This window comes from Falco biarmicus, chromosome 3 (assembly GCF_023638135.1).
Source record: "Falco biarmicus isolate bFalBia1 chromosome 3, bFalBia1.pri, whole genome shotgun sequence".
In the NCBI taxonomy this organism is placed as follows: Eukaryota; Metazoa; Chordata; class Aves; order Falconiformes; family Falconidae; genus Falco; species Falco biarmicus.
The window spans coordinates 106,994,999-107,021,218 of NC_079290.1; the positions used below are offsets into that span (position 1 = coordinate 106,994,999).

Consider the following 26,220-nt stretch of genomic DNA (forward strand, 5'->3'; position numbering starts at 1 on the left):
CGCTTTGCGGCGCGCTCTGACACGCGCCCGCGCGTGCGAGCGGGAGGGGCGGTGGCTTTGTGCGCGCGCCAGCGCCTGCCTCATTCGCATAATCTATGCGCCGACCTCGTTAGCATGTAGATGTATGCGCATACATTTGCATACCGATGAGGCCAGGCGAGGAGTGGGTCGCGTTCAAAATGGCGGAGCGGGGCGGGCGAGGGAGCGGCGGTCACGGCAGTTTGGACAAGAGCATCACCCTCCCGCCCGATGAGATCTTCCGCAACCTGGAGAACGCCAAGCGCTTCGCAATAGACATCGGTAACCGGGCGGGCGCGGCGGGGGGCGGCGGGGAGGGGGCGCCGGGCCAGGACCGGGCGGCGGCTCCGGCCCGCTGAGGGGAGGCGCGGGGCCGGGCCGCCGGCGCGGGGCATGCCGGGAAGCGCAGTCCTGCGGGGCGGCCGGGCCGCCTTGGGGCGCGCGGGGCGCACTGCAGCTCCCGGCAGGCAGCGCGGCGGCGGGGGTGGCGCGGGGCACGCCGGGAGCGCGAGTCCCGGTCCGCGGCCCGGGCGAGGCGGCGGCGGCGGGCGGCACTACAAGCCCCGGCATGCCGGGCGCGGGGGAGCGCCGGAGGAACGGCCCGGGCCGCCCTTGGCTCTGGGCGGCAGCCCCGGCGGGGGCAGCGGCCTGTCCTTCTCCAAGGGGAGCGCGGCCCGCGACCCCGGGCGAGAAGACGGTGGCCCGGGACCGGCCGCCCTGGGCCCGGCTGGGGATCCCCCCCGCGACCGCCCCTCCGTGCCTCTGCAGCGGGCCTTGGAGGAGAAGGCGCGGCGGAAAGCTGCTGCTCCGCCCGCCCTGGCACAGCGGGTGGCTGCGGAGCTGAGGGGGCTCTTGGCAGGGTCTGGGGGCCTGCAGCAGCGGCTGGCCACGCTGGCTTCCACAGTCACCCAGAAACACCGCCGGCCCGCGCACAAGCCTGAGAACGTGACATTGCTGGGTGTTACACAAGGGCCGGACAGAGCAATGCACATCGAAGTGACACCGGAGCAGCCCGGCAGGGAGCTGTGCTGGCGTGGGCGGCTGTGCTGGGACACGGCACAGCTAGCCTGGGAGCAGTGGTTTCACCTGTACAGGTGTTCGCTGCTGTTCTGTGGAGATCTGCAAAGCCAAAAATGCTAGTTCATGCGTTTTGCTTCCGTTTTGCAGTTACTAGCTCAGCAGAACTATTTAGTAGGAAAGCCAGAAGAGTGTTCTTCAGCCACAGTACTGTGCAGTACTGCTGTGAGCCTCCATTAGTCCTCTGGTTAACCCTACTCTGGGTGGCATAGACTTCCTGTAGTGGGAAGAATATATGCACCATATTACACAATCTTGTCATATCACAAGTCTGCTTCACTCCTCCAGAAGCTACTTGTTTCATGCATGTTAAAATAACAGCTGGAATTGGTCCTTTCTGTGGGTCAGAGTGGAATTAGAGTTGTGGGATTAGTTATAAAGCCTAGTTACATGGCTCAGCTGGTGTTCTGAATGGATTTAAGCCTTTAAAAACGGGGAGAGGAAGGGGAGAATGTATAAAGCATAACGTTGCATACCATTTATCTGGTGATAAATTATTTGATGAAGCACCTATGTCATTATCAGTGTTGAACACACAGTATGATATTCCACCACAAGCTTCGTGATTCCTCTACTTAGAGATTTGAAAGGAAGCTTTTCCTCATAGCACAGAGCTACTGAGCTGTTTACAAAAAAAAAAAAAAGAGCTAAGAAAACCTCACCTTTAAGGAACGAACTAGCAGAACATTGTTTGGATTTTGTTTACCAGAAAAGTTAAAGGATTGGATGGTACACTGAAGATCTGAGGTCAGGAAAGCTTTGTTGCTTTTGTTGCTCTAAGTGTCTGTCAGTGATCACTAAGTTAAACTCACTTATGTTTTGCTGGAGAAAGCTGTCTGTCTTTCTCCTATAGCTTGCAAAAAATTTCCCTGCTTATTTGAGCACTATGGAGGACATTAGAGTACTGTTATGAAGGCAAAGCTATAAGCACTAGCTGATTCTTTTTCACTTGCCCATGCTGCGTTTCTTGATTACACTTGTTTATAAGTTATTAGGGTATGGGGCCACTGAATTTAGCCATTATGTTATGATCTAACACTGCCAGGTTTTTATTTGCTGTTGAGACTAATTTTAACCCAGTAGTAAGTCTAATTCCCGTCTCATATCATATGCAGTATGTTATAAGAGATGAATGGTAAACTTGCTGAAAGGGGGAACACACCAAACCTTCGGCAAGAGGCGAGTAGTGCATGCAGATTAACATCAGCTAAACATTAGGCCTGTAGCACTGATGTGAACCTGTGCCCTGCGTTCCTGATCCGAGGGCATGGATGCAAAGTTAGAACTGACTTTCTGTACAAATGAGGGTGGTTATGGTCTGCAGTCCAGGGTACTTTTTATGCTGAGTTAAAATTAAGGGGTTTTCTCCAACAGCCAAAGCAGCTTAGAGGTTTATGAAGCAAACTGATACCTTAATCAGATCCTGATACTCGGGACTGGTTGAAGAGGCATTTCTCTTTTTGAAGGGGAAAAAAATTAAAGCTTCTTTTAACAAAAATAAACAGGCTTTGACAGCCTCCTACTTACAGGCTCAAATACCTTCTCGATTAAGATACCAGAGGTATCAGAAGCACCAGCAGGTACTGTTTTGTCCTAAGGAAAAATAGTTAGTGAAGTTATTCAGTCTAACTTCATAAATTCACTTTTGCAGGTCAGATGCAAAGACAGCACAGATAGGGCAAGTGATTAAGCTCTGTTTCAAGACAGGAGTTGGAAGTTTTATTGTCTTGATGTAAGCAGACTCAAGGCCTGAAGAGAAGAGGGTGGTCTGCTCAGGCTTGCATTTTGGTAGTATCACTAACTGGTATGCTTGAGGAACATCATTCTCAGTGTTCTTTACCCCAAAGCCAAGAATAATCTTGCAGAATCATTTATTGAGTAATCTTCTAACCAGCTATGAATTTGAAGCTTGCCCTTGGAAGCAGGTTAAGAATATTTACTGAAGTGTTCCTGATAAAACACTTTTTGATTGTGCATATGGCATGCATTGCTGAACTGTGACAAACCTGCTTACAAAAATAGTGTTTTAAGCAGCAGATCTGGGGGTTTCTGTAAAGTTTCCAAACAAGATAAACGATACATGTGCTAGCCCAGTGAATTAAGGACTTCCACTTATTTTTGCTCATGTTCAATCATTCCCACATCAGCTGGGTATAAGTTCAACTTGTGGAGCTCCCTCGCCCCACCCCATAAGTAGTTCATTTGGAGTTAACCATGCCAAATCAGTTTCTAGACAAGGGTTCTTTGGCATGCTGCGTTATGCACTTAGCTTAACTATATCTGGTTTTAGCCGAGGAAGTCTTAAAACCCAAGAACTCAAAGGTACAGCATACATAAACATAAGTTAACATTGTTTGCTCTAAGGTGAGGCATTAATCATAACTTGCCATCTTTTTATTAACAGGTGGTTCATTAACCAAGTTGGCTTACTACTCAACCGTGCAGCATAAAGTGGCAAGAGTGAGATCCTTTGATCATTCTGGAAAGGTAAGACTTGTATCATTGATCAGTTGCATGCAGTTGACTCAGCGAAGCACTGGGCTGGCTTCTCATAGCAGAATAGAGATTTCATCTGAAAGCCATCTAGTAACTTGCTCTATAGAAACTATAGGAAAGTTCTAAATAAAGTTTTAAGTATGACCTTCTGTCATGTCTGTCTCTCTGAAGTAAGTAGTCACAACTTAAATGTTTTTTTAACACACATTCTAGTGTGTGCTGACACTTAGAGCCATCCCTAAGTGTGTGTACTGCAGCTCAGATGAGTGTGTGGCTTCTGTTAATAACCCTTCACTATATTCCAGGGGAAATTAGACATTAGCATGGGTCTGGCAATTATTTTTGCTTTACAAGCTTAATATAGCTCTAGATCTAAATTCATGTGATGATACATCGTACTTGTTCTCTTTACTGAAAGACTGATTGCAGGGCTTCAGAGTTGTGCAGCCCATGCATTGACAAATTCAGTTAGATCCCTTGCCTTCTTGACAGCACTTGTATTGCCAGCTGGCGTTCAAAATAGTTATTTTCTAGACAGGTAAATGTGGTACTTCTGTAAAAAGCCCAGGCTCCCATATAAACATAACTTTTATCATACAGAGGTATTGCATGCATGTCTAACATGGGAGAATTGACAATGTTCCCAGTTTAAGGAGAAATCAGATCTGTTGAAACTATATTATTCTTTTAAAGTAGCTTGGGGCGTTATGTTTAGTAGCATTAACAGTTTCAAGGCAAAGGAAGCACAGGTATTGGTGTTCAATGGTTTAGCATATAACCTTGTTTCTCGAGGAAGGATTTTGAATGATCTGTAAGAAATTCTTTTCTCTTTTAAAGGACATAGAAAATGAACCTTTGTATGAAATATCAGTTCAGGAGGAGATTACAGCTCGACTTCACTTCATTAAATTTGAGAACACTTATATTGAAACCTGCCTAGATTTCATCAAAGACCATCTTGTCAATACAGAGACAAAAGTCATCAAAGCTACAGGTGGTGGTGCCTATAAATTCAAAGATCTTATTGAGAAGAAATTGGGGTTGAAGTAAGTGGAACTGTTTAAATTCAACTATAGGAGTGAACTTCTTTGATGAGATTTTTAATAGGCTAACTTTCCACTTTGCCCATCTGCCCTCAAAAGCCACCCATGCCACAAGAGTGAAGCAGTATAACATGTGTGTGCATCTTGATCAGACCAGGCTGAATTGACTCATTAGTCAACACAAGCTGCAAAAAGATAACTGTATCACTAATTGGCACAGTGGAGGTGCAGCAATCGAGCACAGGGCTCAGGAATAAGAGTAAAAAGAAGAAAGCAAGGCATGATCGCAGCTTTTTTTATATATATATAAAGGATCTCATTTGCACCTACTCCACTTTTAAGTTAAACTAGTCTCATGATTATAAGAATGGTTTTTGCTTTTGACCCCTCAGCTAGCAGGATTTCAGTGATGGTATCCTAGCTATCAGTAGTATGCTTTGGACATACCATTGAACTCTACTGGAGTAGAGATCTGAATACACAAAACCCACAGTGATACATAATATGAAGTAATATTTGAAATAAAGTAGTTAGTACATTTATTAGTAACAGGAATTTTAATTAGGAACATTTGATGAGGTACTGTGATGAGGTGTGTTTAAGTGTCAGTCTTTCTATTTAAGGATGAAATCCACAAGGCAACTTTATTATTACAAGCCTAAATATTGCTGCCAAACACTTTTTTTCTTGGATGTACCTAATCTCTGTAGTTGCTGAGGCACTCAAGTTAAAGTTCCAAAAGCTTCTAACACTTTTCTGAGCATGCTTAGAAATTAATAATTAATATAATGTACTAGCTTACTGTATAGCTCCTACCTAACACGCATAGGCCTGCAGGAGACTAAAGGGCAATTTCATGAGTTTACAGCCTCATAAGTTTCAAACAACCTTATCAAACACTGTACAGTAAAATGCTTCTGTAAGTAGAGATAAAAATACCATTAATTTACACCAATATAAAACATTACCTGATGTTACTGGGGAGACCCTCAGGGCACCTCTCTCACTGCAGTTCTACACAATAAATTCTTCCCTTTCTGAGGGACTGTGTTCATCTCCTTTTATACTGCTTTTTCAGATTACTTTCTTCTTCTGATAGGTAGGATGCTGTTAACCTTTTTTTCAAACCAGCCTGCATCAGTACCTTATTGGCTGTAACCAGGCATCAATTAATCAAGACAAGGAGGCGGTTCCCCCCACTTTTCTCATGTGGTGCACCTGGATTTTGTTTCTTTGGTCATGACATACTTAATTGGTCAACAGGCTCAAAAAGCAGCACCTTCTCCATCCTGACAAACAGAAAGCATAACCGAGATGTGTATTTGTGCATGTGTTTCAACAAGGCTTATGATATTTCATCTAAGAAATTCAGTGTATTCCATCTAAGACATCTACCGTAAATCAGTAACAATACAAAAGATACAGAAGTTTGCAAAAGTCAGTAAGTGTTAGCTGTCTTACAGAATTTAGATAAGATGACTGATGTAATTATCGTGTTCCCAGACTCCGTACTCAGGATACGTACTGTTTTGAATCCAATGTTCTCATGAGAAGCCTTTTTGTCCTGTCTTCAGTAATCCCGGTGGTAGGCTCCTCACTGCCACTTTCATCTGTCACAAACAAGTGTTGAAATGTTCAGGGGGACCTTTTCCTTTATTGAGAAGGAAGGAGAAAATTACTCTGTGTTAGGAAATTGTTTTGTTAGGTTAATTTCCTGTTAAGTTTCCTGACCTACTTTATTGCACGGGTGCACATATGCTTGCGTTAGCCCCAGGGTGCTAAAGAGGCAGTGTAAACAGGCAAATAGGGGAGCAGGATTATTTGTAATGACAGCATGGTTAATATAAGATTAAAGTTACTGTAACTACAGCCTAACTTCAGATTGTGTGTTCTGGCATGGCAGATGAACATCAGAATGTACGCAGATGTAGGTCTCATAAGATGTCTGGACTTTTGCCATGTGGTGTGGGTTACTATCTCCTGTTTGTAAAGTCTTAAAAACAACTGTTCTAAAAGCGTACTTGCTTATCTGTGACATTTATGTAAGGATGTTTTTTTCTCCCCTTTCCCCTTAGAGTAGATAAAGAAGATGTAATGACCTGTCTAATTAAAGGATGCAACTTTGTGCTAAGGAACATACCCCATGAAGTGTTTGCATACCAGAAAGATTCAGATACAGAATTCCGATTTCAGATGAACCACCCAAATATTTTCCCTTATTTACTGGTGAATATTGGCTCTGGGGTTTCTATAGTGAAGGTGAGTAAAATGTGTTATTGTAGGATTTGATAAAGGTGATCTGGTTTAGACTTGTAGTTGTTTCTTCTTGGGTAATACAAAGTTTAGAAAGAAAATAAGGACTTTTTTTTATTTATTTCCATTTCTTACAGAGTTATGAATGCTTTTCCATTCACTAGCATAGTTTCTTTTTAATGACATTTGGTGTTTAGAGAAGTTGTTACATTAACTGATGAGGACAAAGACTGTCAGATCAAAGTGAATTTTAATATTTGTTGTTTGTTTTGGTATGCTGTTGAGGGGACCAAATTTTATGTCTGTATTTAGGATTATTGGCCAAGAATTAAGTACAAACATTCCACAAACTGCTTGTGGTATAAGCCTGTGGAACATGCACTTCTCACCTGCTATGTAGACAGTTAAATAGTTCTGCCTACACTAATTCCACTGTTCAGAAAACCCCCACATGCTCTCATATCTGAGTCTTTATAGTTATAATAGGACTTTCTAGACAAATCTGCCGTGTTTTATTGACAGGTAGAAACAGAAGACAAATTTGAATGGATTGGAGGGAGCTCAATTGGAGGTGGAACCTTCTGGGGTCTTGGAGCACTGCTCACAAAAACAAAGGTATTGACGTGTCCTTTAATTCCGTTACACATTACGGTTTCAGGGGTTCCTCACTTAAATGTCAAGTTGGCCATCTGCCAGAATAAGGCTGGATTTAGTTCTGCTCTGCCTAACGCAGCTCTTAAATCGTGCTGGTTTTTGCTGTCTTGAAGATCCATGTGACATAAATAGGTGTCCCTAAATGTCAGCGGTGTAGAAAAAGCTAGAGTTACATATGCACCAAGTAAGAAAATGTCAAAGGGAAGACCCATACTGGCAATGTTTGTTTGATGCTTTAAAAAGAGAAATCTTAGAACATGAAAATGTCTGCTCTTAATTGTCTCTGATTTTGTAGAAGAAGAAGTCAGGGAAGAAATTAGGGTTAACAGACAAAATTGTATTGGGGTAATGCAGATTGCACACAAGTTTCATTTCAGGAACAGTAATGCATTTCTGCAATAGTAAAGGCAGTTTTTGGGGTTTTAAACATCTTTTTCTTACGCTTCAAGAAGGTCTAAGGGTGTTTGCTCTTAGTTACTGTGTTTCTGACTTTCCCAAGATAAGAGATGCATGAGGCTTCTGTTTTATATGTGCTGATCCATCTCTAGCTTTCAGGGGAAATTGAACAAATTATTTGCAGATAACTGAAGAGGATGGCTGTGCTTTTCATCATTAAAGGAGCTCCACTTAAGATCAGTCTGTTGGATGAGATACAGACTCTGGATAAGTCCTTGTAATTAGGAATAGTGTAGTTTTTGCTGGCAGGGTGGATTCGTAAGACAAGCCACCCCACCCTGTTTTGATTAGTAAAGCTGCTGCAGAGCTCCGGGTTTATGGGGAAGGTTCTCTGGCTGTCCAGGAAAGCTAAAGTAACTCTGCTTCTCATCCTCAGAAATTTGATGAATTGCTTCAACTTGCTTCAAAGGGCCAGCACACAAATGTAGACATGCTGGTGAAAGATGTGTATGGAGGCGCCTACCAGACCCTGGGGCTAAGTGGAAATCTGATAGCTAGCAGCTTCGGGAAATCTACTACCGCAGATAAAGGTATTGGTATATAAAAGATCTACCCAAGATTTGCTTTACCCAAGATAAGCTTTACCAAGTTAATGCTTTACATTGCCTGTCAGCGTGATTGGCTGCTTGTGCAGCTTCCTGTGAACACTTCAAGGGATGGAAAAATAGTTGCCAGCTTCATCAGCATAAACATATCTTGCCTTAGCCATTTCCCTGTGTCATGGGGGAGGGGGGACTTGGAGCACTGCTTGAGTTGCTCCAGTTATTTGGAGTTGTTGGCTGCATTTCTTCTCCTCATTCGTTTCAAACCTCTCTTCTGGCCCTTGGGAATCTAAGGTCTATAATGATCTTACAAGTAGAGCTGGAAAATAACCATCAGTTCTTTTCATGATCTTGCCTACATGTGTTTTGCCTGCATAATATTTTATTGATTAAAAATGTGACATAGTACTGCCTTACAAGCAGACATTCAGATTTTCAGTTTGGGATTGCAGAAGTCTAGGCAAACGACAAAAATAGCTGTCCAGGTAGTTAATATATTCCTGTGGGAAGTGTATGTGGCTTTCGTGGTCCAGAAAAGAACCTATGGCAGTGATTTACTATAATTTGCAATTTGATTTGCAGTATTATAATAAAATGCTTGCAGTGCCTCTCGGGTCAAGATGGACAGATGAACCATCATCCGTGTTTCCTAGAGAGAAGAAATTGAGTTCTTGCCATTTGCTGTTGACCTTTCAAGCAGGTTTCTTTCAAGCAGTATTTCAGAGGCTTAGTGTGTTTTTCGTATCTTTAGTCAAATACACACTCCTTGCTATTTGAAGGACTTTCTTTATAAGAGATTTTTGGCGAAGGGGGGTGGAACACCTTTCTTCTACACACATAAAGAAACTGGTCAAACTCCGTAATTATTTCCCTCCAGCTGTAAGCTATCTGTTAGAAGAGTACAGTCCATTTGAGTATTCTTCAGCTGTGTTTAATTTTGTTTACTGTTTCTTTCCTTTAAGAATTTTCCAAAGAAGATATGGCAAAAAGTTTACTACATATGATCAGCAATGACATTGGTCAACTCGCCTGCCTCTATGCCAAACTCCATAACTTAGATAAAATATATTTTGGAGGATTCTTTATTCGGGGTCACCCTGTTACCATGCGCACAATAACCTACAGTATCAACTTCTTCTCCAAGGTAATGAAAACAGAAATTTTCCTAATAGCAAAGTCACGTGTTTAGTTAACTTTCTAGGTTGTTGGGAGATTTTAATAAATGAATTTGCCCATGAAATAAGCTTAGAGGGCGGCTGTTTAGGTAGGTAAGGCAGGGCTATAAAGATCTGTTGTGGGAGGGGTAAAATCACTGTGAAATGCCTGGGAGTCCTGCCTGGCCTCCCTTTCTCTCCCTCTCTCTCTCTTTATTATTATTTTTTGGTTGACAGTCTGTCTTGTAGCTGCCAAGTTATGAGTTTTCACTGTTTTCTTAGATAGCTTAGATATTGTTATTCAATTCCTCTTGCTGATTTGCGTCTATTTCTTTTCACATCCTAGGCTGTGCAAGGCGGGATTGTTCTGCCAAGATAGTTAGCAGTTAGTATCAGTGGGGTTTTTTTTGGTTTTTATATGTTGTTCAAAAAAAACAAACCAAAAAACCCACCCAAAAAACAACCAAGCTGTAGTTCTTTGCAGGTTTTGAGGCTGTGGAAAATAGTGAAGATTTCTCACTAGGAAACCAAAAGTCAAATCCAAAAGCTCACTTAATGGTTGTCACAGGTATATCAGTTCCTGCATTTTTGCAATTTTATAGAATAGGTGACACAAATATTTTTCTCATTTTGGTGCTTCAAGCAAGGGGCTCCTGTGTGCTGCTGTTTCCCCCCCTTTTATTTCACCGTTGCATTCCCTTTCTGTAAAACTTTGTTTGGTTTCAAGAAAACTATTGCAAAACTGCAGCTTTAGGTTCATGTAAGAATAGCTTTATCAGTGATTCAAATCCAAATTCGCTGTGAATTGCAGCTCATCTTTTACTGTAGCTTGTCAGTGTGAACTGTTCTTACAGTCGCGGCTGCAGACGTAGCTGATTTGCCTTTAGAGAAGGCAGCGTCTCACTGGGATGGAGGGTGTCCTTACCCTCTCTAGCATTCGTCTACTGCACTGACAAACTAATTTGATGGCGGAAATGCTTGCCTATGGATAGTATACAGTGTCTGTATGCTGTTGAGTGTTGAATAGCAGTGTAATGAAATAAAGATAATGAGCAATGTCTGGAATGTGTTGGATGCAGTGGCAAACACTTACGTTAGTGACCTAGAAATCAGATGACCTTACATTTCCAGCCCGTTCAAGCAAGAGGAGTTGAATATTCATGGAGTGATGCAATTGTCTTTTCTAGTGAAGGCACTGGCTTCCCTCTGCTTCTGTGGTTGTGCAGGCTTAGAATACACACCACTGTGCATGCCTTTCCCCCCCTCCCCCCCCAGCTGTTTAATAATTGTGGAATGATGTATGTAAGCAGTTCCTCCTGAAGCTGTGTTTCAGAAGCAGGATGAAAGTTACTGAATGTGTTAGAATGTAGCACAAATGAATATTACCATCTTCTAGTTGTTTCTATTAAATATAAGTGTAAAACTAGTGACAAAGAAGTACATGTTAGCCATCAGGGACCATCCAATTGCAATGTTTCATATTGTGGCAGGGAGAGGTTCAGGCATTGTTCCTGAGACATGAAGGCTACCTGGGAGCCATTGGGGCATTTTTAAAAGGAGCTGAACAAGACAGTAAGTACAGCACTGCTATGTTCTGTATATGCTGTGTTCTGAAATGTCAGTGTAATGTCCAAGTGTCTCTTAAGAGGCTGCATGTAAAGCTGTTGCCTAAATAAATACATTTGGCACTAATAAACACAGATGCTGGGCTTTGGTTTTATATATTCTGGCAAGGACATCTTGATTTCTCATGGTTTTCCTGCTCACCTTTGAGAAGCCGGCAGGATTTGGCTCTTCTCTGCGTTTCTGCAAAGAGCAGTCGTAACTCTAAATCAAATTGGGGAAGTGTGGTCTCTGAGAGCTTTCCCCTTCTTTAAGAGGCCAGCTTTTGAATTCAGTTAATGTACTGAAGAAGACCAGCATCTCAGAAATGTGCTCATTTGAGAGTGAAAAGCCTCACAGACATATAAGAAGGATGAGACACTTCCGTCCAGCATTCTTTGGGTACAGGGTGCTTTGGTTGAATTCTGCCACTTTTCTTTCTTGTTGATGTGCTGGTAAGCTAGTCAGTATATTAGTTACAGTGGAGCAGATAGCGAGGTTGTTAACAGTACTTAAAAAATATTAAATGTACCGCAGAATAATGGATGTGGGATTCTTTTCATACCCGTTTTATAGATATGGCCAAGGAACCAGCTACTGAGGAATTAAAAGATGTTGCTTCTGCAGCATGTACTCTACATCTGAACTTGATTAAACTTTTCCTCAAAAACAAAAAGAAATTGAGAAGTAACTTTAGTGTTTATATGAAACTTACATTACACTTTGAAAATTTTGTAATTAGATTTTGTTAATAATGGATCTAGTTTAGAAATAAGTTATCTCTGTGTTCTATGATAGTGCTTTGAAGGCATGCTGGTTACAGCCCCTGATGACGAGGAAAGGGGATTAAAAAAAAAGGAATGATTTTAGAACTTTAATTCTTATGTCTCATTCAGGTTGAAGCTCTTTAGAGCGAGGTAATTCACTGAGTGGTTGAAACATTTCTTTTAGGGGTTAGAGGGAAAAATTGTGTTTACTGATAAAAACAAGGGAAGATGGCTTTTGTAGGGAAGCAGCTTCTCTGAGGGGGTGCTACTCTAGGCTCACTCACGGGAGTATTTTCAGTTTTATTTTCAGATTATGTGTGTCTCTGTCTTTCTCTTTTCTAGATCCAAATCAGTATAGCTGGGGAGAAAATTATGCTGGGAGTTCTGGTCTTATGAGCACATCACCTGATGTTTACCCCATGCAGAGAACAAGGAGTGGTACAGTATGTGGTTGTCTTTTCTAGAACTAAGTGCCTTCTCGTAGTAATGGTGATTTGAAAATAGACGGTTATTCTGAAGCCCCTGGGACTCCCGCTTACCAAAAGAAGTGACTAATATGGTGTCTTGTCTGACGGTTTGATGTGATGTCTCCTAAAATCAGATTGCGGCTGCTACTTTGTCTTGTTCTCCTTCACCAAAGCAGGGGAGGGGAGCATTCATCTTTTACCCTTTCTCTGAAGTAGCTGGATTTTGCTACAGCTGAAATACTGTGCTTCAGAATGTTGAATCTGAAGTTCCACTGTCTTTAAGCAGCATTTACTTACTTCCTATGAGCAGAGAAATGTATAATTGGACAGAAGAGCATGAGCCCAGTCATCTCTTAAATACCCTGACAATACAGTAATTCCGATTTCACAGTGAAACTGGCATACAGTAAGCAATCAGGAAATACATTCAGGTTTTTAAAGTATCTAATGCTGCATCTACTGAAATGCTTTTGAAAAGAAGCTAGAATAGTGGAGCTCGTTGTGTTTTGCTGTCTCTTACCAGTCTGCAGGTCAGGGTTTTTTCATGTCAGGTTTTTTAAAATTTCTTCCATCGTTGATTTATCTCCTCCTGGTTTTCAGGACTTAGCTCCCGGTACTTGCTGTAGGGGCAGGGAGCAGAGGAGCTGGCTTTGGTTAGTGGCTTGGTCTTTTTAGGCCTGAAGATGAGGGGGAGAACTTTTACTGAATAGTAAGACCTTAATAGAAGTCCACTTTGATGGATTTTGTGGCTTGTGCCTAGATGTAAAAAATATATCTAATTTTAAGCCCTGCCATAACTGAATTTATTCTAGTGAAATTGTGGATTACAAGTATGACCAAAAAAAATAACATCGTGATTCTTCTTAATCATAAAATACATGACAGAATATTTAAAAGTATTTATGCAGATATAAATATCTCCTCTTTTTTTTCAACCCTTTAATCTGTGAAAAAATCTTTTTTTCTTTGTTTGTTTTGTTTTTTCATGCTGGCAGTGGTACAGGAGGGTCAAACCAGCTGTAATGCACTGTCCACAGCTGCTCCATTTTGAATTGTTCTATTGCTTGGCACTCACTTTGTTCACGTAAACTGAAATCTCTTTGCAACAATCACAGCTCAGAAATGTCCACTTCTCAGCAGTGAAATGAAAAGACAATTGTTCTGTAGCAACCACTCCAGTTTACATACACAAAGTCTTACTACATTGTGGGCTTTAATCTTTACGTATCCTGAACATTTCTAGCCCATGCAGCGTTTGCATATGCAATGCTGTTTTGATAGTTGTATAAAATAAATGTGCACAGTTTTTTTTAGATGCAAGAAGCGAGGCACACTTTTTGTACAAAGCTGTGTAACTTTTTGGTTTGTATTTCGAAACTTCTGTAACATAAATACAACTTTGTGTGACATATTTCACATGAATTTAATCTCTATCCTTAGAAATTTGATCCCAAGCATTGTTTTCACAAGGCATAAGGAAAAGATTTGGAGATTTGATCAGAATTGTAAAATGAAGTTGTGACACAGCATAGCAGCGTTCCTTTGCAAATAAGCCTACGCTGAGCTCTCTGTGCTTCTGTCTTTGGGCCTGATAACCCCACAGATTTGACAGTACTGGGGAGTAAGGGAAGGAGAATAAAATAGAGGGCCTATAGTAAGTTTTCAACATGAAACTTGATGATCTCTATCGATAGGGTGGGCATGGATAAATAGTTCATGCAGCGAAGTGGATCATTTATGATGATGTATGCTCTAATGTGGTTGTAAAGCTGTCGGTCTTAACCGTGGATGGACTTCTTTAGCCCTTGTGCTAGTTTAATTTGTAATGAATAAATTTCTGGGTAAATTCTAATAAATTTTTCGTTTTTCACCTAGTTTGACATGCTTGAAATGGATAGGTTGGAGAGACCGCTTGTTAACCTACCACTGCTGAAAGACCCATCAACCTATATTCCAGACACCGTTGACCTCACAGACGATGCCATGGCCAGAAAATACTGGCTCACCTGCTTTGAGGAGGCACTGGATGGGGTAAATGTCACAAACAGTCATGTCTATGAATGACACAAATATTTAGCAAATAAATCTGTGGACCAACACATTTACCCTGCAAAATATACCTGCTGTGTGTAAGTACAGTTCCTCTTTCCCCTGATAACAGAGGCTCCTGACTTTGTCCCAGTCTCCTAAAGGAAGTGCTTGGTACCTTCACAGGCAGAAATATTGTTCTTCTGTGGTGCTTTTTCTTTTATTTTTTTAAGGCGTTTTCTTCCTTTAAAAGGCACCACCTCTTTATACAGAGCTGGCAAGCAGGATGGTTATACAGTCAAAGGTCAAAAAGGCAAAGGCTAAAGATAATTACTCGCATTGTGATTACTCATGGGAGCAGCCCTGCTGACTTACCGCCACTTCTGCATTCAAGGGCATGATTTAATCAAACAGGAGTTAATTTTTCTGCACTGCGAAACTGATTCAGTTAGTGCATGCTAGTACTTAAGAGCTATGTATACTTAGTAAGTAAATCCAAATCCAAGACTTCACGAGTGTGTGTCAGGAGGGAAAGGGCTGGGAAGAACACGGGGTAACACATTGACTTGACCTTACTGCAGTAAAGAAAAAAAGAACACAAGGGGTTGATGTGAACTGTTAAATTTCTGCCTGTTTCTCCTGTTGTGTGTGCACTTTTTTTATCTTTTTTCCCCTCCTGTAAGAAGTTAGAACTTGGGTTTCATTTCTGAAGGTACAGTCTTGGAAACAAACTTTACCTCCTTTCTTCTGCAAAGATTTATTTAAAATAATTCTTCAGTGGTTGGAGTAAGAGAAAGCTGGGAAGTGCTGTGTGGGAGGGACTGGATAGTACACAGGCAGTGAACCGTGTAGCAGGTGGAGGGGTTATTTTTCAGACTGAACTTCAGATCAGTTACATGGAGGAAGAGCTCATTTGGGAACTTCAGTCTTGCCTCATTCCTCTACCAGGTGGCAAAGCGTGCTGCAGCCAGCCAACCGGACTCTATTGATGCACTGGAGAGAGCTGAAAAGTTCCGACAGAAATACTGGAATAAGCTCCAGACACTCAGGCAGCAGCCTTTGTAAGTGTTTTTATCTTCCCTTTTCCGTCACGTGTTAGTTCTGTTGAGCAGAGCAAATTAAAAGCTAACTAAAAGCGAATTAGGTTATGAAGCAGGGCAAACTGAAAGCTAAGTAGGCTGAAGGCTATAGCAAGTTGATGTGCCAGATGTCAGGTCCTCTCACAGAACATTTGGCTCTCATGTATTGGAATTTAATGGGAAAATGATACATAGGCAGAATTTTTTTTTTATAAAAAAATGTTACATGATTATTAAAAATGACAGCATGTTAATTCAAGTATCTGGCTTTGCTCTGAACATTTTCCCTCTCCGTATTTAAATAAACCTTGTAGTAATTTAACCATTGAAAGACAGTGTTTAGCACATGTAGCATGTAAAGACAAGTGCTTGTGTGATGTGCTGTGACTTATGGGGGAAACAGAGGAGGAGAATGACTTTTTTCTGCTTGAAGTAGTTGATCTCTTTTCCCCCTCCCCGCCTCTTTTCCCTTTTTAAAGTGCATATGGTACCTTAACAGTTAGAAGTCTTTTGGATACAAGGGAACACTGTTTAAACGAGTTCAATTTTCCGGATCCCTATTCAAAGGTAAGTCGTTCTTGCTTTACAGGGTGGACAACATGTAAGTTCAAGACGCTTTTTCTATACTCTGAAACTTCATATAAGTAATGACTTACAGGGGAGCGATTAGTAACTGGCTGCCTTGCGGCAGTTTTAAGCAGGTGGTGGTTGTCACTGGGGAGAAACGCAGTGGGGCGTGGGGTATAAAGCCTTGGACCTCCGGCGTGCTCACGATGAGGCCACTGCTAACCAAAAATATGACCAGCTTCAGTTGTCTGATACTTCTGAGAACCAAACTGGTGGTGTCAGTCCTGTTCCTGATGAGCGCCTGGTGTCTGTCATCAGACGCTACGGTAACGTCCTACTTCCACGGGGAGGTGTCTCCCTCTGTTTGGAGCCGAGGAAGCTGCATGGAGAAGCCTGCACTTCTGATGGTGGAGTACCTCACGAGTCACCTGAGAATTTCAATTTTGAGGATAGTCAGTTTATTTGCCTTTATACTGAGGCTACTCCTGCAGTCTGGCAGGCTTCAGGGACTTTTCTATTTTTTCTCCTTATTCTCATAATTCTCTTCATGGTGTGGAAACCATTTTCAAAATTTAAGCTATCTGTAGCCGTATAAGGACTTTCCAATAAATGTGTAAATTGCCAAGTGGTAAAAGACACTTGACATCGTTGTGGTTTAGAGCAGTTAACGATCTCAGCAGCTCCATGCAAATGTCCCCTGTGCTACGAACTCACTGTGTTCCTTTCGCTGCCTTCAAATGCTCTTGCTTGTCTTTCCTCCCTCCACCACCTCCAAGGAAAGGAAAGGAAGGGGGGTGTTCATGAACCGATAGCCACCCTCCCCCACTGCCTCAGGGCCAAGAAAGGCCCAAGAACCCCCAGCTTCACACATTCCCTTACTTGCTGAGGCAACCTGCCCTTAACCACTGTGCTGCTTCCCCACATACTGCTGTACAAGGGTTCTGGATCACTCTTGTCATTTTTGAGATACTCAGTAGAGCTGGGCTGGAGGGTGGCCGAAGGCATAACCTCGAGCTCTTGCAAATCTTCGTTGCCATTGTGCAGCTGTTTACCCTTTGTATTTTACTCTGCAACATAATGTGGTTGGGGAGAGGACGTGAAGTCAGTATTTCTCAAAAGTCACTTTCTGTAGCTCTGATCCTCACCGCTTGTCTGTGCGGACGTAGAAATGACACAGTGCCAGTGTCTGGTTAGAGAGTTTTTTCTGACTATTGATGTATTTCTACAAAATACATAGAAGGTCCTCCCTGGCTGTATTGTCAGGTGTTAACTTCCACTCTAAGAAGGAAGTAAAAAAAAGTGAGGCGGCTTTTACTTATGTTTGATTTTTGGTAATTCAGACAAGATATTGCCAAGAAAAGATCTCGATGTGAGGATGGCACCCAGTATCACTTTCAAGTTTTTTAAGGTGACAGGCTATGTAACACTGATCTCACTGGAGACAGAAGCAGAGAAAAAAATTCAAGAGCTTCTAAGCATCTGGGATGATGAAACTCCTGATGCAAAACTAAAAAGTTTTTGTAAAACTGCTAGTGGTAACCCTTCTCATGGTAGTTACCTGGATTTGACGGATCATGTTACTACTGAAAGGTTTTTTGGTGTGTCCGCTCTCTGTCCCTCCACCTGCTCAAGATCTATTGCACCTCTAACTTCGAAAAGTAATTCTGGGGCTACAGATCGTATCCTACACTAATGAAGCTTTTCTTAGAATCCCAGGAAACTTTTTTCTTGTTGATACTAAGCATGCCGATAACAGTAACTTGTCGGTCCATTAGAGGCCATGAACGTAGAGGAGAATGCTTGAACGTGGTCTTGGGACCGAGACAACCAATGATGGGTAAGAAATTTTTGTCTATAAATCCAATGTTTCATGTCTTTCTTACAGGTAAAGCAGAAAGAAAATGGCATAGCCTTAAAATGTTTTCAAAGCGTAATCGAATCTTTGGATTCATTAGGCTGGGAGGAGAGGCAGTTTGCTCTGGTGAAAGGACTTCTTGCGGGGAATGTCTTTGACTGGGGAGCAAAAGCAGTCTCAGAGTAGGTGTTAAATATTTTAAAAGCACCCTTTTAAGATACAGAATATCCAATTGTTCTTTTTTTAAAAAAAAAAAAAAGTGCAGCAATCTAACTTTAATTGCAGTTTGTATTTCACCTTAAGCAAATGTTCGTTGTTTATTACATTGCCAGGCTTTAAATCTGGCAGACGTGTCACTGTGAGTGCTTGTGTTTGAATTAAGTGATAAAGCGTTTAATGTTCCAGTCTGGCTGCTTTGCTTGTAGCACTGTTATTAGCACTGCTTTTGGATATGTGTTGTACTACATCCCTAGCACAGAAAATACACTATTTTTCTCCAACTTCCAGTTGTCCCGACAGCACAGTATATATTCAGCAGGCTGCAAGTTTAGGTTGGGTAGTCTCTTTTGACAGCCAAATACTAATTATTTTTGACCAACATGCGCTTCTGTTACCATTTGGAGAGCTTTTTTCCTTCTATCATGTCAGCAGCCATCAATTCATTTGAGGCTATTAATGCCAACAGTCTTGAAATATTTTTGATTTTTCCAATTCTAGAACTTTTTGTGGGGCTGATAATACAGATCTGAGAGCGTGGGAGGGGGATACTCTTTTACAGCTGACATTCAGCACTTCCTTCCCCTTCCTGCATCTTTGAGGAGTTCTCCCTCTGATTAAATCAAGTCCATTAAAAACAAGGTGATTCAAGGCTACGTGGGCATTCCTAGTCTTCTGGTACTTCTGGTGTTTCCCACAACCAGAAACTTGAGCTGACAGCAGTCAGAGCAGTTGGGCTACTTGCCACTCGTGTTAGCGTAGCTCTCATTCCCTTTAAGGAAGGAACTAAAATGTACAGACTGAGTTAAATATCACCTCGTACTAGATTCAAGGAACTCAGGAGACTGGACTGGCAAGCACTGCCCACATGGTGTCATATTTTAACTGACAGCTTAGAGTCTAGCCATCTCATTACATAAATCCTCACACGTACATGTTTGGGGCTACTTCACCATACATATAGCCAATAGCAGTAGCTTTTAAAACTTGTATCTGGTTATTTTAATTCCCTCTTTTCCCATGCAGGTACAATTTTAAAAAACTTTTGTAGACCAGTCTTCAAATTAGACTTTGTAAAGCACCGTTTTACCATGCAGATATTTTAAATCATGACTACATTTTGTGGTAGCCTACAAACTAAAAGATATCTTTTTTTTTTTTGCCTGTAGTCTAGTGCCTGCAAGCATTTGTATATTGCTGAAGCTTTTTTCTTTGAGCATAAGAACTCTTAACATACATCTGAACCTTTTGCTCTTAACATAAGCACAAAGTATCTGTTTCTCGATCATTGGACCTATCCACCCTGCCCACTACAACCCGTGCAGTAAAATTGCTGACCACCTGCTAAAGAAATGCTTGAATTGCATTTATGTGAGGTGAAGTTGCTTAACTGTACTCTTTATTTCTCTTCTGATACAGTGTTCTGGAATCTGAGCCACAATTTGGATTTGAAGAAGCCAAGTCAAAACTACAAGGTATAGGGAGCTCGGTGGTGGTGGTTGGAACTGGATATTGTGTTAATACGAGAGCAGAGGAGAGTGTGAACGTGTTTATGGTGGCCGTTCTGCTGCCCAGATGACAAGAAATCATAAGCGCTTGCTAGGGTTATCTGAAATCCAGGCTACAGAGTTTCGGTGGAATGTTCCTGTTTGTGTTCCAAGGAACTGAAATCTGAAAGCCTCTCTCCTTGAACAGAAGTCTCAGCTGCACAGATATTCAGAATGTCTTGCCCATGCTATTTTTTGTAACTGTTCAACCCTGTCAAGGAGACACATAGTGTCCTGGGAGGCACTACACCATCCCTGCTTGGATGGGTCCTTACGATAGCTGACGTGCATGACTTCATTGCTCTATTATGAAAATTCCATTTCAAAACTGCTGTAATTGAGCTGTTCCCATCATTAAGAGCTTAGGAGCTCTTTGAATCTATACATTTAACATTCAGAGCCTGAGCTCAAATGCTTTACTGCTTCAGCATCTGTAAAGAGACACCTCCTGCTTTTCATAGCATACAGAATTACCGTTTGCCAAAAAGAAATGCTAACGTGATTTTGTCTGTGACACAGAGCGTCCCTGGTTAGAAGATTCCTACAGTCAGTGGCTAGAGCGACTGAAGGTATGACTGTGATTGTTACTAACCATTGAGTAATCAAATGTGTTAATCATAAACCCCCTTATTAATCTTGGGTTTTAAACAGATTTAGTGGAACTCTGTACAAACAACTCAAATTTGGTAACACAGTGCCAGTAATTCAGCAGCCTTACTGTAAAGGAAGGAATAGAAGGAATTAGCCAGACACGTCATTACTCACCAAGCTTCTTAGCTGAATTCCTTTGGAAGCCGCAGCGTTTGGCACCCGGCTGCTTTCAGAGCTGCCCCAGTAGCCATATCGTGTCCCTGCGTTCTAAGGGCACTTACTTCTATATAACCAGACCCATAATTTTGAAAACATGGGTCCAAATGTAACGTTTGGGTTGTTCCTCCATCTGAGTAGCCGGCCTAAACATTACATTCATTCAGGAGCTTGCTGAAAGTAAGCAAGCTGAAAGTGATTAACTTATCAGCAAAGCTTTCTTTGCCCTGTGTGATCTCTATTACTGTTTAATTAAGGTTAATTGAAAAAGTTTTGGTTGTTGCTTTGTGTAAATCTCTATGTGGGAAATGAGAGCCAAAAGGTTTGATACGACTACTGCAAATCATTACTTACTACAACTTAAACCAAAAGTAACAGCTAGTCTCGTGTAACAGTGATAACTGAGGAACTTCAAGCAGTGTCCTGACAACATAGTTATTAGGAATTAAGCATTGTTCACTGTCAGAAGTCTTCTGCTGGTATGAACTGGAGTGAACCAAGTTTCATAACGTCAGATTTAGAAGAAATTAAAAGGTTAATGGAGAATAGGAAATATCTTTTCCTTTTAGGATGTCACTGCCCCCAGCAGTCCATCCTGCCCTTTCCTGGCAGAAGGGAATCCTGTTCACCCTACACCATGCTAGCTTAAAACAGCCACCAAGGTAGGTTTACCCTGATAACCAACGCGTTCAGTAGGCAGCTGCTCCTGGTATTCTCCAGCCGCATGGCACGAGGCGCCGCTGGCCATGGCCCAGCCTCAGCAGCAGGGTTTCAGGCCCAGCTGCCCGCTGTCTGGAAGGCTCTGAAGCACGTTCCTGCGCAGAGCTGTGGCAGTCCGGCATGCCTCTCGCTGGCAGAGGGTAGGTCTTACTGGTGCAGTTTGAAAGACCTCTCTCAAAGAAAGCAAAGTAACTAAAGGCTGTTTCAAATAACCGTGCCAAGACAACATGAGGGAAACCGATTTCTCCTAAGACCAAGGGTAGGTGTTGGTCTGATGAGTTATGCTGCTACTAGATAACCAAAATTGCCAGTCATTTAAAGGTATAAAATGTGGGCTCTTAAAGCGAGTAGTTGTAAAGAACACAAACTCTTCACTGAAATGAACTGTGAACTCAACCCTGAATACACCGGTTTTCTCTTACAGGAGGGTCCCCCTCATAAATGTGCCTTAATTTTCGCAGATAACAGTGGAATAGACATAATTTTAGGAGTCTTTCCTTTTGTCAGAGAGCTCCTGTCTAGAGGGACAGAGGTAAGTGGTTGTCGTGAATTCACTGTGTAACGGAGCTTTGGTAACTGGGGAGAGGTTTGTCACCCACCTGCCAGCAGTATGCATTACCAGGCTGGCTCCTAACATCTACAGTGGGAATAACCCAAATCCCTGGAATTCCAGCGTCCAACTTGGTAGGCTGTGGAAGGTCGCAAAGCAAAGCGAGCCTCTGTCCGAGCTAAGTCCGCTGAACAAGGGTCTGTAACGTCAAAAGACCTGAAATAATGTCTAATTAACCGAGGGAAAATGAGGACTGGGCCTCCAGCCTTTCTCTTCGCATTCCCTCTTTTGTAAAATAGGTCAGGCAAGGGTGATCTTAAACAAACGAGCAGCTCTGATGCCGTACGTGGACTGCATTAATCGGTGAACTCTTCTGCCACCCTTACCGCAGGTTATATTGGCTTGTAACTCTGGCCCTGCCCTGAATGATGTTACCTACAGCGAGTCCCTGATCGTCACTGAGCGGATAGCGGCGATGGATCCAGTTATTCAGTAAGCATCTAACTGGTCTGCGCTACGTGCTGTACAGTACAGAGGAGGAAAAAGCAGGTTCCTTGTTACATACTTAGTTCATATTTATTTGTGTTTATTAGTGTCTGAAATCTGCAACCTGGAAGTAAGCTAAGGCAGATCATTTTCTTTCATTAAGGTGAAAAACTGAGAAATCAGATCTTTCTTGAACATCTATAATTATATTTCTCGTCTGTGTCTTCCCTGATAAGCACTCAAGCTACTAAACCCATCTTTTTCCTACATTAAAATGAATAGAGGAAAAACAGGTGTTCCACATACGGAGCATCCCTGGTAGAGGATACGTGGCTGAAAATAATCCTTTTGCTCAAGGAAACATTATGTTTCTTGGTAAAATCCTGGCACAAGAAGAAGCCTTTGCACAGCAGACTTAAGATACTCATTGTCTGGCAGTTAGTGGATTCGCATGGCCCTGCTGAGGTAGCTGTTTAATGGTTTTGTCTTTTTTTTTTTTTTTTTTTGATAAAGATCTGCACTGAGGGAAGAGAAGCTGCTGTTGGTTCAGACAGGCTCGAGCTCGCCGTGTCTAGATCTCAGGTATATTGGCGAAGTCCCGGTTTGTTACTTGTCTCCATCAGCCACCGGCTGTTCAGAGGCTGCGCTCTGGAGACCTCAGCCACCTTCCCGACAGGAATCCCCTTCGCACGGCCTGTAATTGTTGCATAGTTTGGCTTCACAGACTCATACTCCTACTGCTGATCGAGCCTTACTGTAAGTTGTTGGACACCTTAGTGACTGGGTTTGCGTTCAGCAGTGACACGTGGCCAGTGTCACGAGCAGCTCTGTTACGGAGGATGTAAAATCCTGCCCGTGACCAAGAAATCCGCTTGACTGCAAGAAGCGTTTCAAGTTGTTAACCTGTTTACTTTTAATGAGTTTCTCTATTGGAGACAGAACTTAGCTGTGTCTTCTGGGAAACCCCAATTCTGCATGCAGTTAATGAAGCTTTCAAAACTCGGTTTTAATCTCATTTCCTTTGATTTAAAGTGCTCCTGTTTATGGACATCAGTAATTCCATCCAAAACGTTACATAAATGATAAAGCCCTTAGAATAGCCTGTCTCGTTCGTAGCACGTGTAAGGGCGACTGTTTCTAAACCAGACCTCTCGTTTCAGCCGTCTGGATAAAGGTTTGGCTGTGCTGGTCCGAGAGCGGAAGACAGACTTGGTTATCATTGAAGGCATGGGTCGTGCCATCCACACAAATTACTACGCGGCTTTGAAGTGCGAGAGCCTCAAGCTTGCCGTTATCAAAAACTCCTGGCTCGCTGATCGTCTCGGAGGGAAAATTTTCAGTGTCATTTTTAAGTATGAAGTGCCATGTAAATGATACGGCTCTGGTCAGCTGGGTGAACAGGAGCAGCGGAATGGACTTGCACTAGTTTTACTTTAACTGTAAAGAATGTATTTTTATTACAACAGGGAAAAGAGGTCACAGGAAATTCCGTATTTATATTGTGCTTTTGTGACTTAAAAAGCAACAATATGATTCACTCTATAGTATGCACACTCAAATATATATATGTATATCACTCATTGTTTATTTTGGTAAGTGTTTATTTTAATGCTGCAGTATTTGTGATGAAAAGACTTTATTTTTTTGTTCTGTGGGACATTCATATAGAAATATATTTAAATGTCAATGAAACCTTTTTTTATACATCTCTGCCTACTCTGCCAGCAATGACGTGGCACATACCAAACGGTTTTTCAAGTGCTAAGTGAATCCGACATTGCATTTTCCACATTGGCTTTTAAACTTACCTAAAATGTTTCATGCTCTTTGCAGTGAATTTGACTGAAGGACTGATCCACCTTCTAACCTCACAGACATCGCTTAAGCTGTATTTAAAATCCAAGTGTCGTGATCTGAGAGTGCGTAGCAGATAACCGAACAGCACTAGTTTACCAGCAGCGGGAAGAACTCGTAATTCCTCTTGCCCTCACTGTTTGTTCTTGCTAACAGCTGAGTGGGAGGGGGATTCTGCAACTATACTGAACTACTTAGCAGTAGTTGGAAGCTGAGTTTCACTAAGTTACCCTCAAAGCGAATGCATATTGCTTTATTTGGGAACACACAGCTGTTTTCCTGTGGCAGGCATGTTAGTTACTGTTGCCTTTGATTGTTTAATGCTGGGACTGGTAAGAATTAGTCTATTTGTTCATACAGTGCAGTTAAAGCCATTTCCAAGTAACTGAATTTGCTTTCCCCACTCCCCCTTCATCAAGCTGTGCAGTACATAAATGGTGTAGTTTAACCATGAGTTTGCAAACCACCATGTGCATGACTCAGTCATTCCAGCTCTGACATGAAAAACAGCTTAATTAGAAAACTATTTAATACGCAGCTGAGAACTGTTCCCCATGAATTTCAAAGATTCTTCTCTGAGAGCAAGAGAACGATGCAAAATACCAATTGCTCACTGCCTCACCCTTGGCCTGGTGAACTCGTACTTTGCTCTAATTGACCGATTACCAAACTTCATGCTCTAGTACTGCTGGATTACAACTTCTTCCTAAATACTGCTCGATCCCGTTAACTAGGTCAAAACACCCTCTGTAGCTGAACAGCGGAACTTCTCCTGTGATGGGAAGCTGACAAAGGCCAAGTCCATGTCTTGCATTTCTGAAGTCTGGTAGTTCCTTAGTTGCACCGTCTCCTTTCTCGGATTCTAGGCCACCGCAGAGATGCAGTTCAGTCCTGCGTTTTTGGGGTTCCTGCAACGCCACCATTGTTTCTGATTCAGAAATGACCTTCACAGTGACCAGCGTCTTCTGCTTCAAAGAGGGGAGAGGACAGTCTATTTATAATTGAAATGTTTAAGAAGCAGTTGTTCTTGATTAGAACAGTCAGATGAGAGCTTTAATTTTTCAAGATTGTACCTCATAATGTAATTAGTAAGCAGAGGCTTCACGTTATCCTATCCCAAGTCACTTACTCCTACAGGTGTTCATGTACTTACATAGTAAACTTCTAAACTAAATATGGATCCATCATCTTAGCCATCTCAACTTCATTTTACCAAGTCGTTAACCTCCCTTATTTTCAACAGTTACACTACATCCCTTATCGATTTCAGTTCATCCAAGCCACTTGATTCTCTTCTGCATCCAGCTCCACCACCAATCCAGAAGTGCTCTCTGTGTGTGTTTGTGTTTAGAAAACTAACACTCTAGGCTTGCAGAAAAACATCTTTCTACATTGATGTAGTTCCTATAAAATATATATGGTATAAACCTAATACATGCCCATTCCTTAAGCAAAAAATTCTTAAGCATTAGCCCTCCCTGAAGTCTCCTGGCTTTGTCTTGTATTTTCTTTTATACGTAGACGAGCGCACATTTCTTCTGTGAAAACGGAGCAACAAGATTTCTGAAAAACAAAAGGGGAGGAAACAAGGGGTGAGTTGTTCTGTGTCATGGAATCCACCTTGTAAGTGTGCACACGCCATCCGTTGGAATGGATGGAGAACAGTGAGGTGCACATTCGGATACTAGTGCAGTTTCATTTACATGTGTTTTCCTGCTTGTCAAATGACTTAAGAACAGCCATACTTGAAAATAAACTTGTTATTGATGATCTCCTGGCCTCTGTCCACACTCAGCATATTGGAATGTGGTTTGGCTGTCTAGGAATTGCAGTTTCTACTTAGTACTGGGGGGTGGGGGTGGTGTGTTTTGTTATTGTTACCCCTCTTCAGGCTACAAAACTATCACGCAGTCCATGCTATGAAATTTCAGCATTTTAAGGAGTAAATGTGTAGCATGCCTTCCTCCCTTGCCACACCACAT

General features: G+C 42.0%; 2 protein-coding genes across 7 annotated transcripts in view; one reads left to right on the forward strand and one right to left on the reverse strand.

Moving 5' to 3' along the window:
- On the forward strand, positions 1-26,008 carry PANK4 (pantothenate kinase 4 (inactive)). 5 transcript variants are annotated; one of them, XM_056331287.1, is made up of 19 exons: positions 3-300; positions 3,500-3,582; positions 4,429-4,637; positions 6,710-6,893; positions 7,410-7,502; positions 8,374-8,527; positions 9,502-9,683; positions 11,184-11,265; positions 12,405-12,505; positions 14,405-14,560; positions 15,506-15,618; positions 16,116-16,203; positions 18,089-18,240; positions 19,694-19,749; positions 20,341-20,390; positions 21,773-21,880; positions 22,290-22,390; positions 22,898-22,966; positions 23,545-26,008. In XM_056331287.1, the coding sequence occupies exons 1-19, from the start codon at positions 147-149 to the stop codon at positions 23,756-23,758; spliced, it is 2,349 nt and encodes a 782-aa protein (XP_056187262.1). In that variant the 5' UTR covers positions 3-146; the 3' UTR covers positions 23,759-26,008. The 5 variants fall into 5 exon arrangements, 4 of the variants coding, with proteins under 4 accessions (XP_056187265.1, XP_056187263.1, XP_056187266.1 ...); XM_056331291.1 differs by lacking the exon at positions 4,429-4,637 and having other exon boundaries at positions 2-300; XR_008820706.1 differs by lacking the exons at positions 22,898-22,966; positions 23,545-26,008 and having other exon boundaries at positions 1-300; positions 21,198-21,880; positions 22,290-22,330.
- Positions 25,676-26,220, reverse strand: part of LOC130145840 (probable glutamate receptor) — an 18,713-nt gene continuing 18,168 nt past the window's right edge. For both annotated transcript variants that reach the window (XM_056331293.1, XM_056331292.1), the window contains one exon: positions 25,676-25,801. In XM_056331293.1, coding sequence (XP_056187268.1) covers positions 25,700-25,801 — 102 coding nt within the window. In that variant the 3' untranslated portion in view covers positions 25,676-25,699. The remainder of the gene's footprint in view (positions 25,802-26,220) is intronic.

Excerpts from the sequence above, each read along its gene's own strand:
- PANK4 (XM_056331287.1), top strand. The coding sequence starts at position 147 with ATGAGGCCAGGCGAGGAGTGGGTCGCGTTCAAAATGGCGGAGCGGGGC. Across the intron at positions 9,684-11,183 it reads GTATCAACTTCTTCTCCAAG|GGAGAGGTTCAGGCATTGTT; the intron begins GTAATGAAAACA and ends ATATTGTGGCAG. Across the intron at positions 20,391-21,772 it reads AGTGGCTAGAGCGACTGAAG|GAGGGTCCCCCTCATAAATG; the intron begins GTATGACTGTGA and ends TTTCTCTTACAG.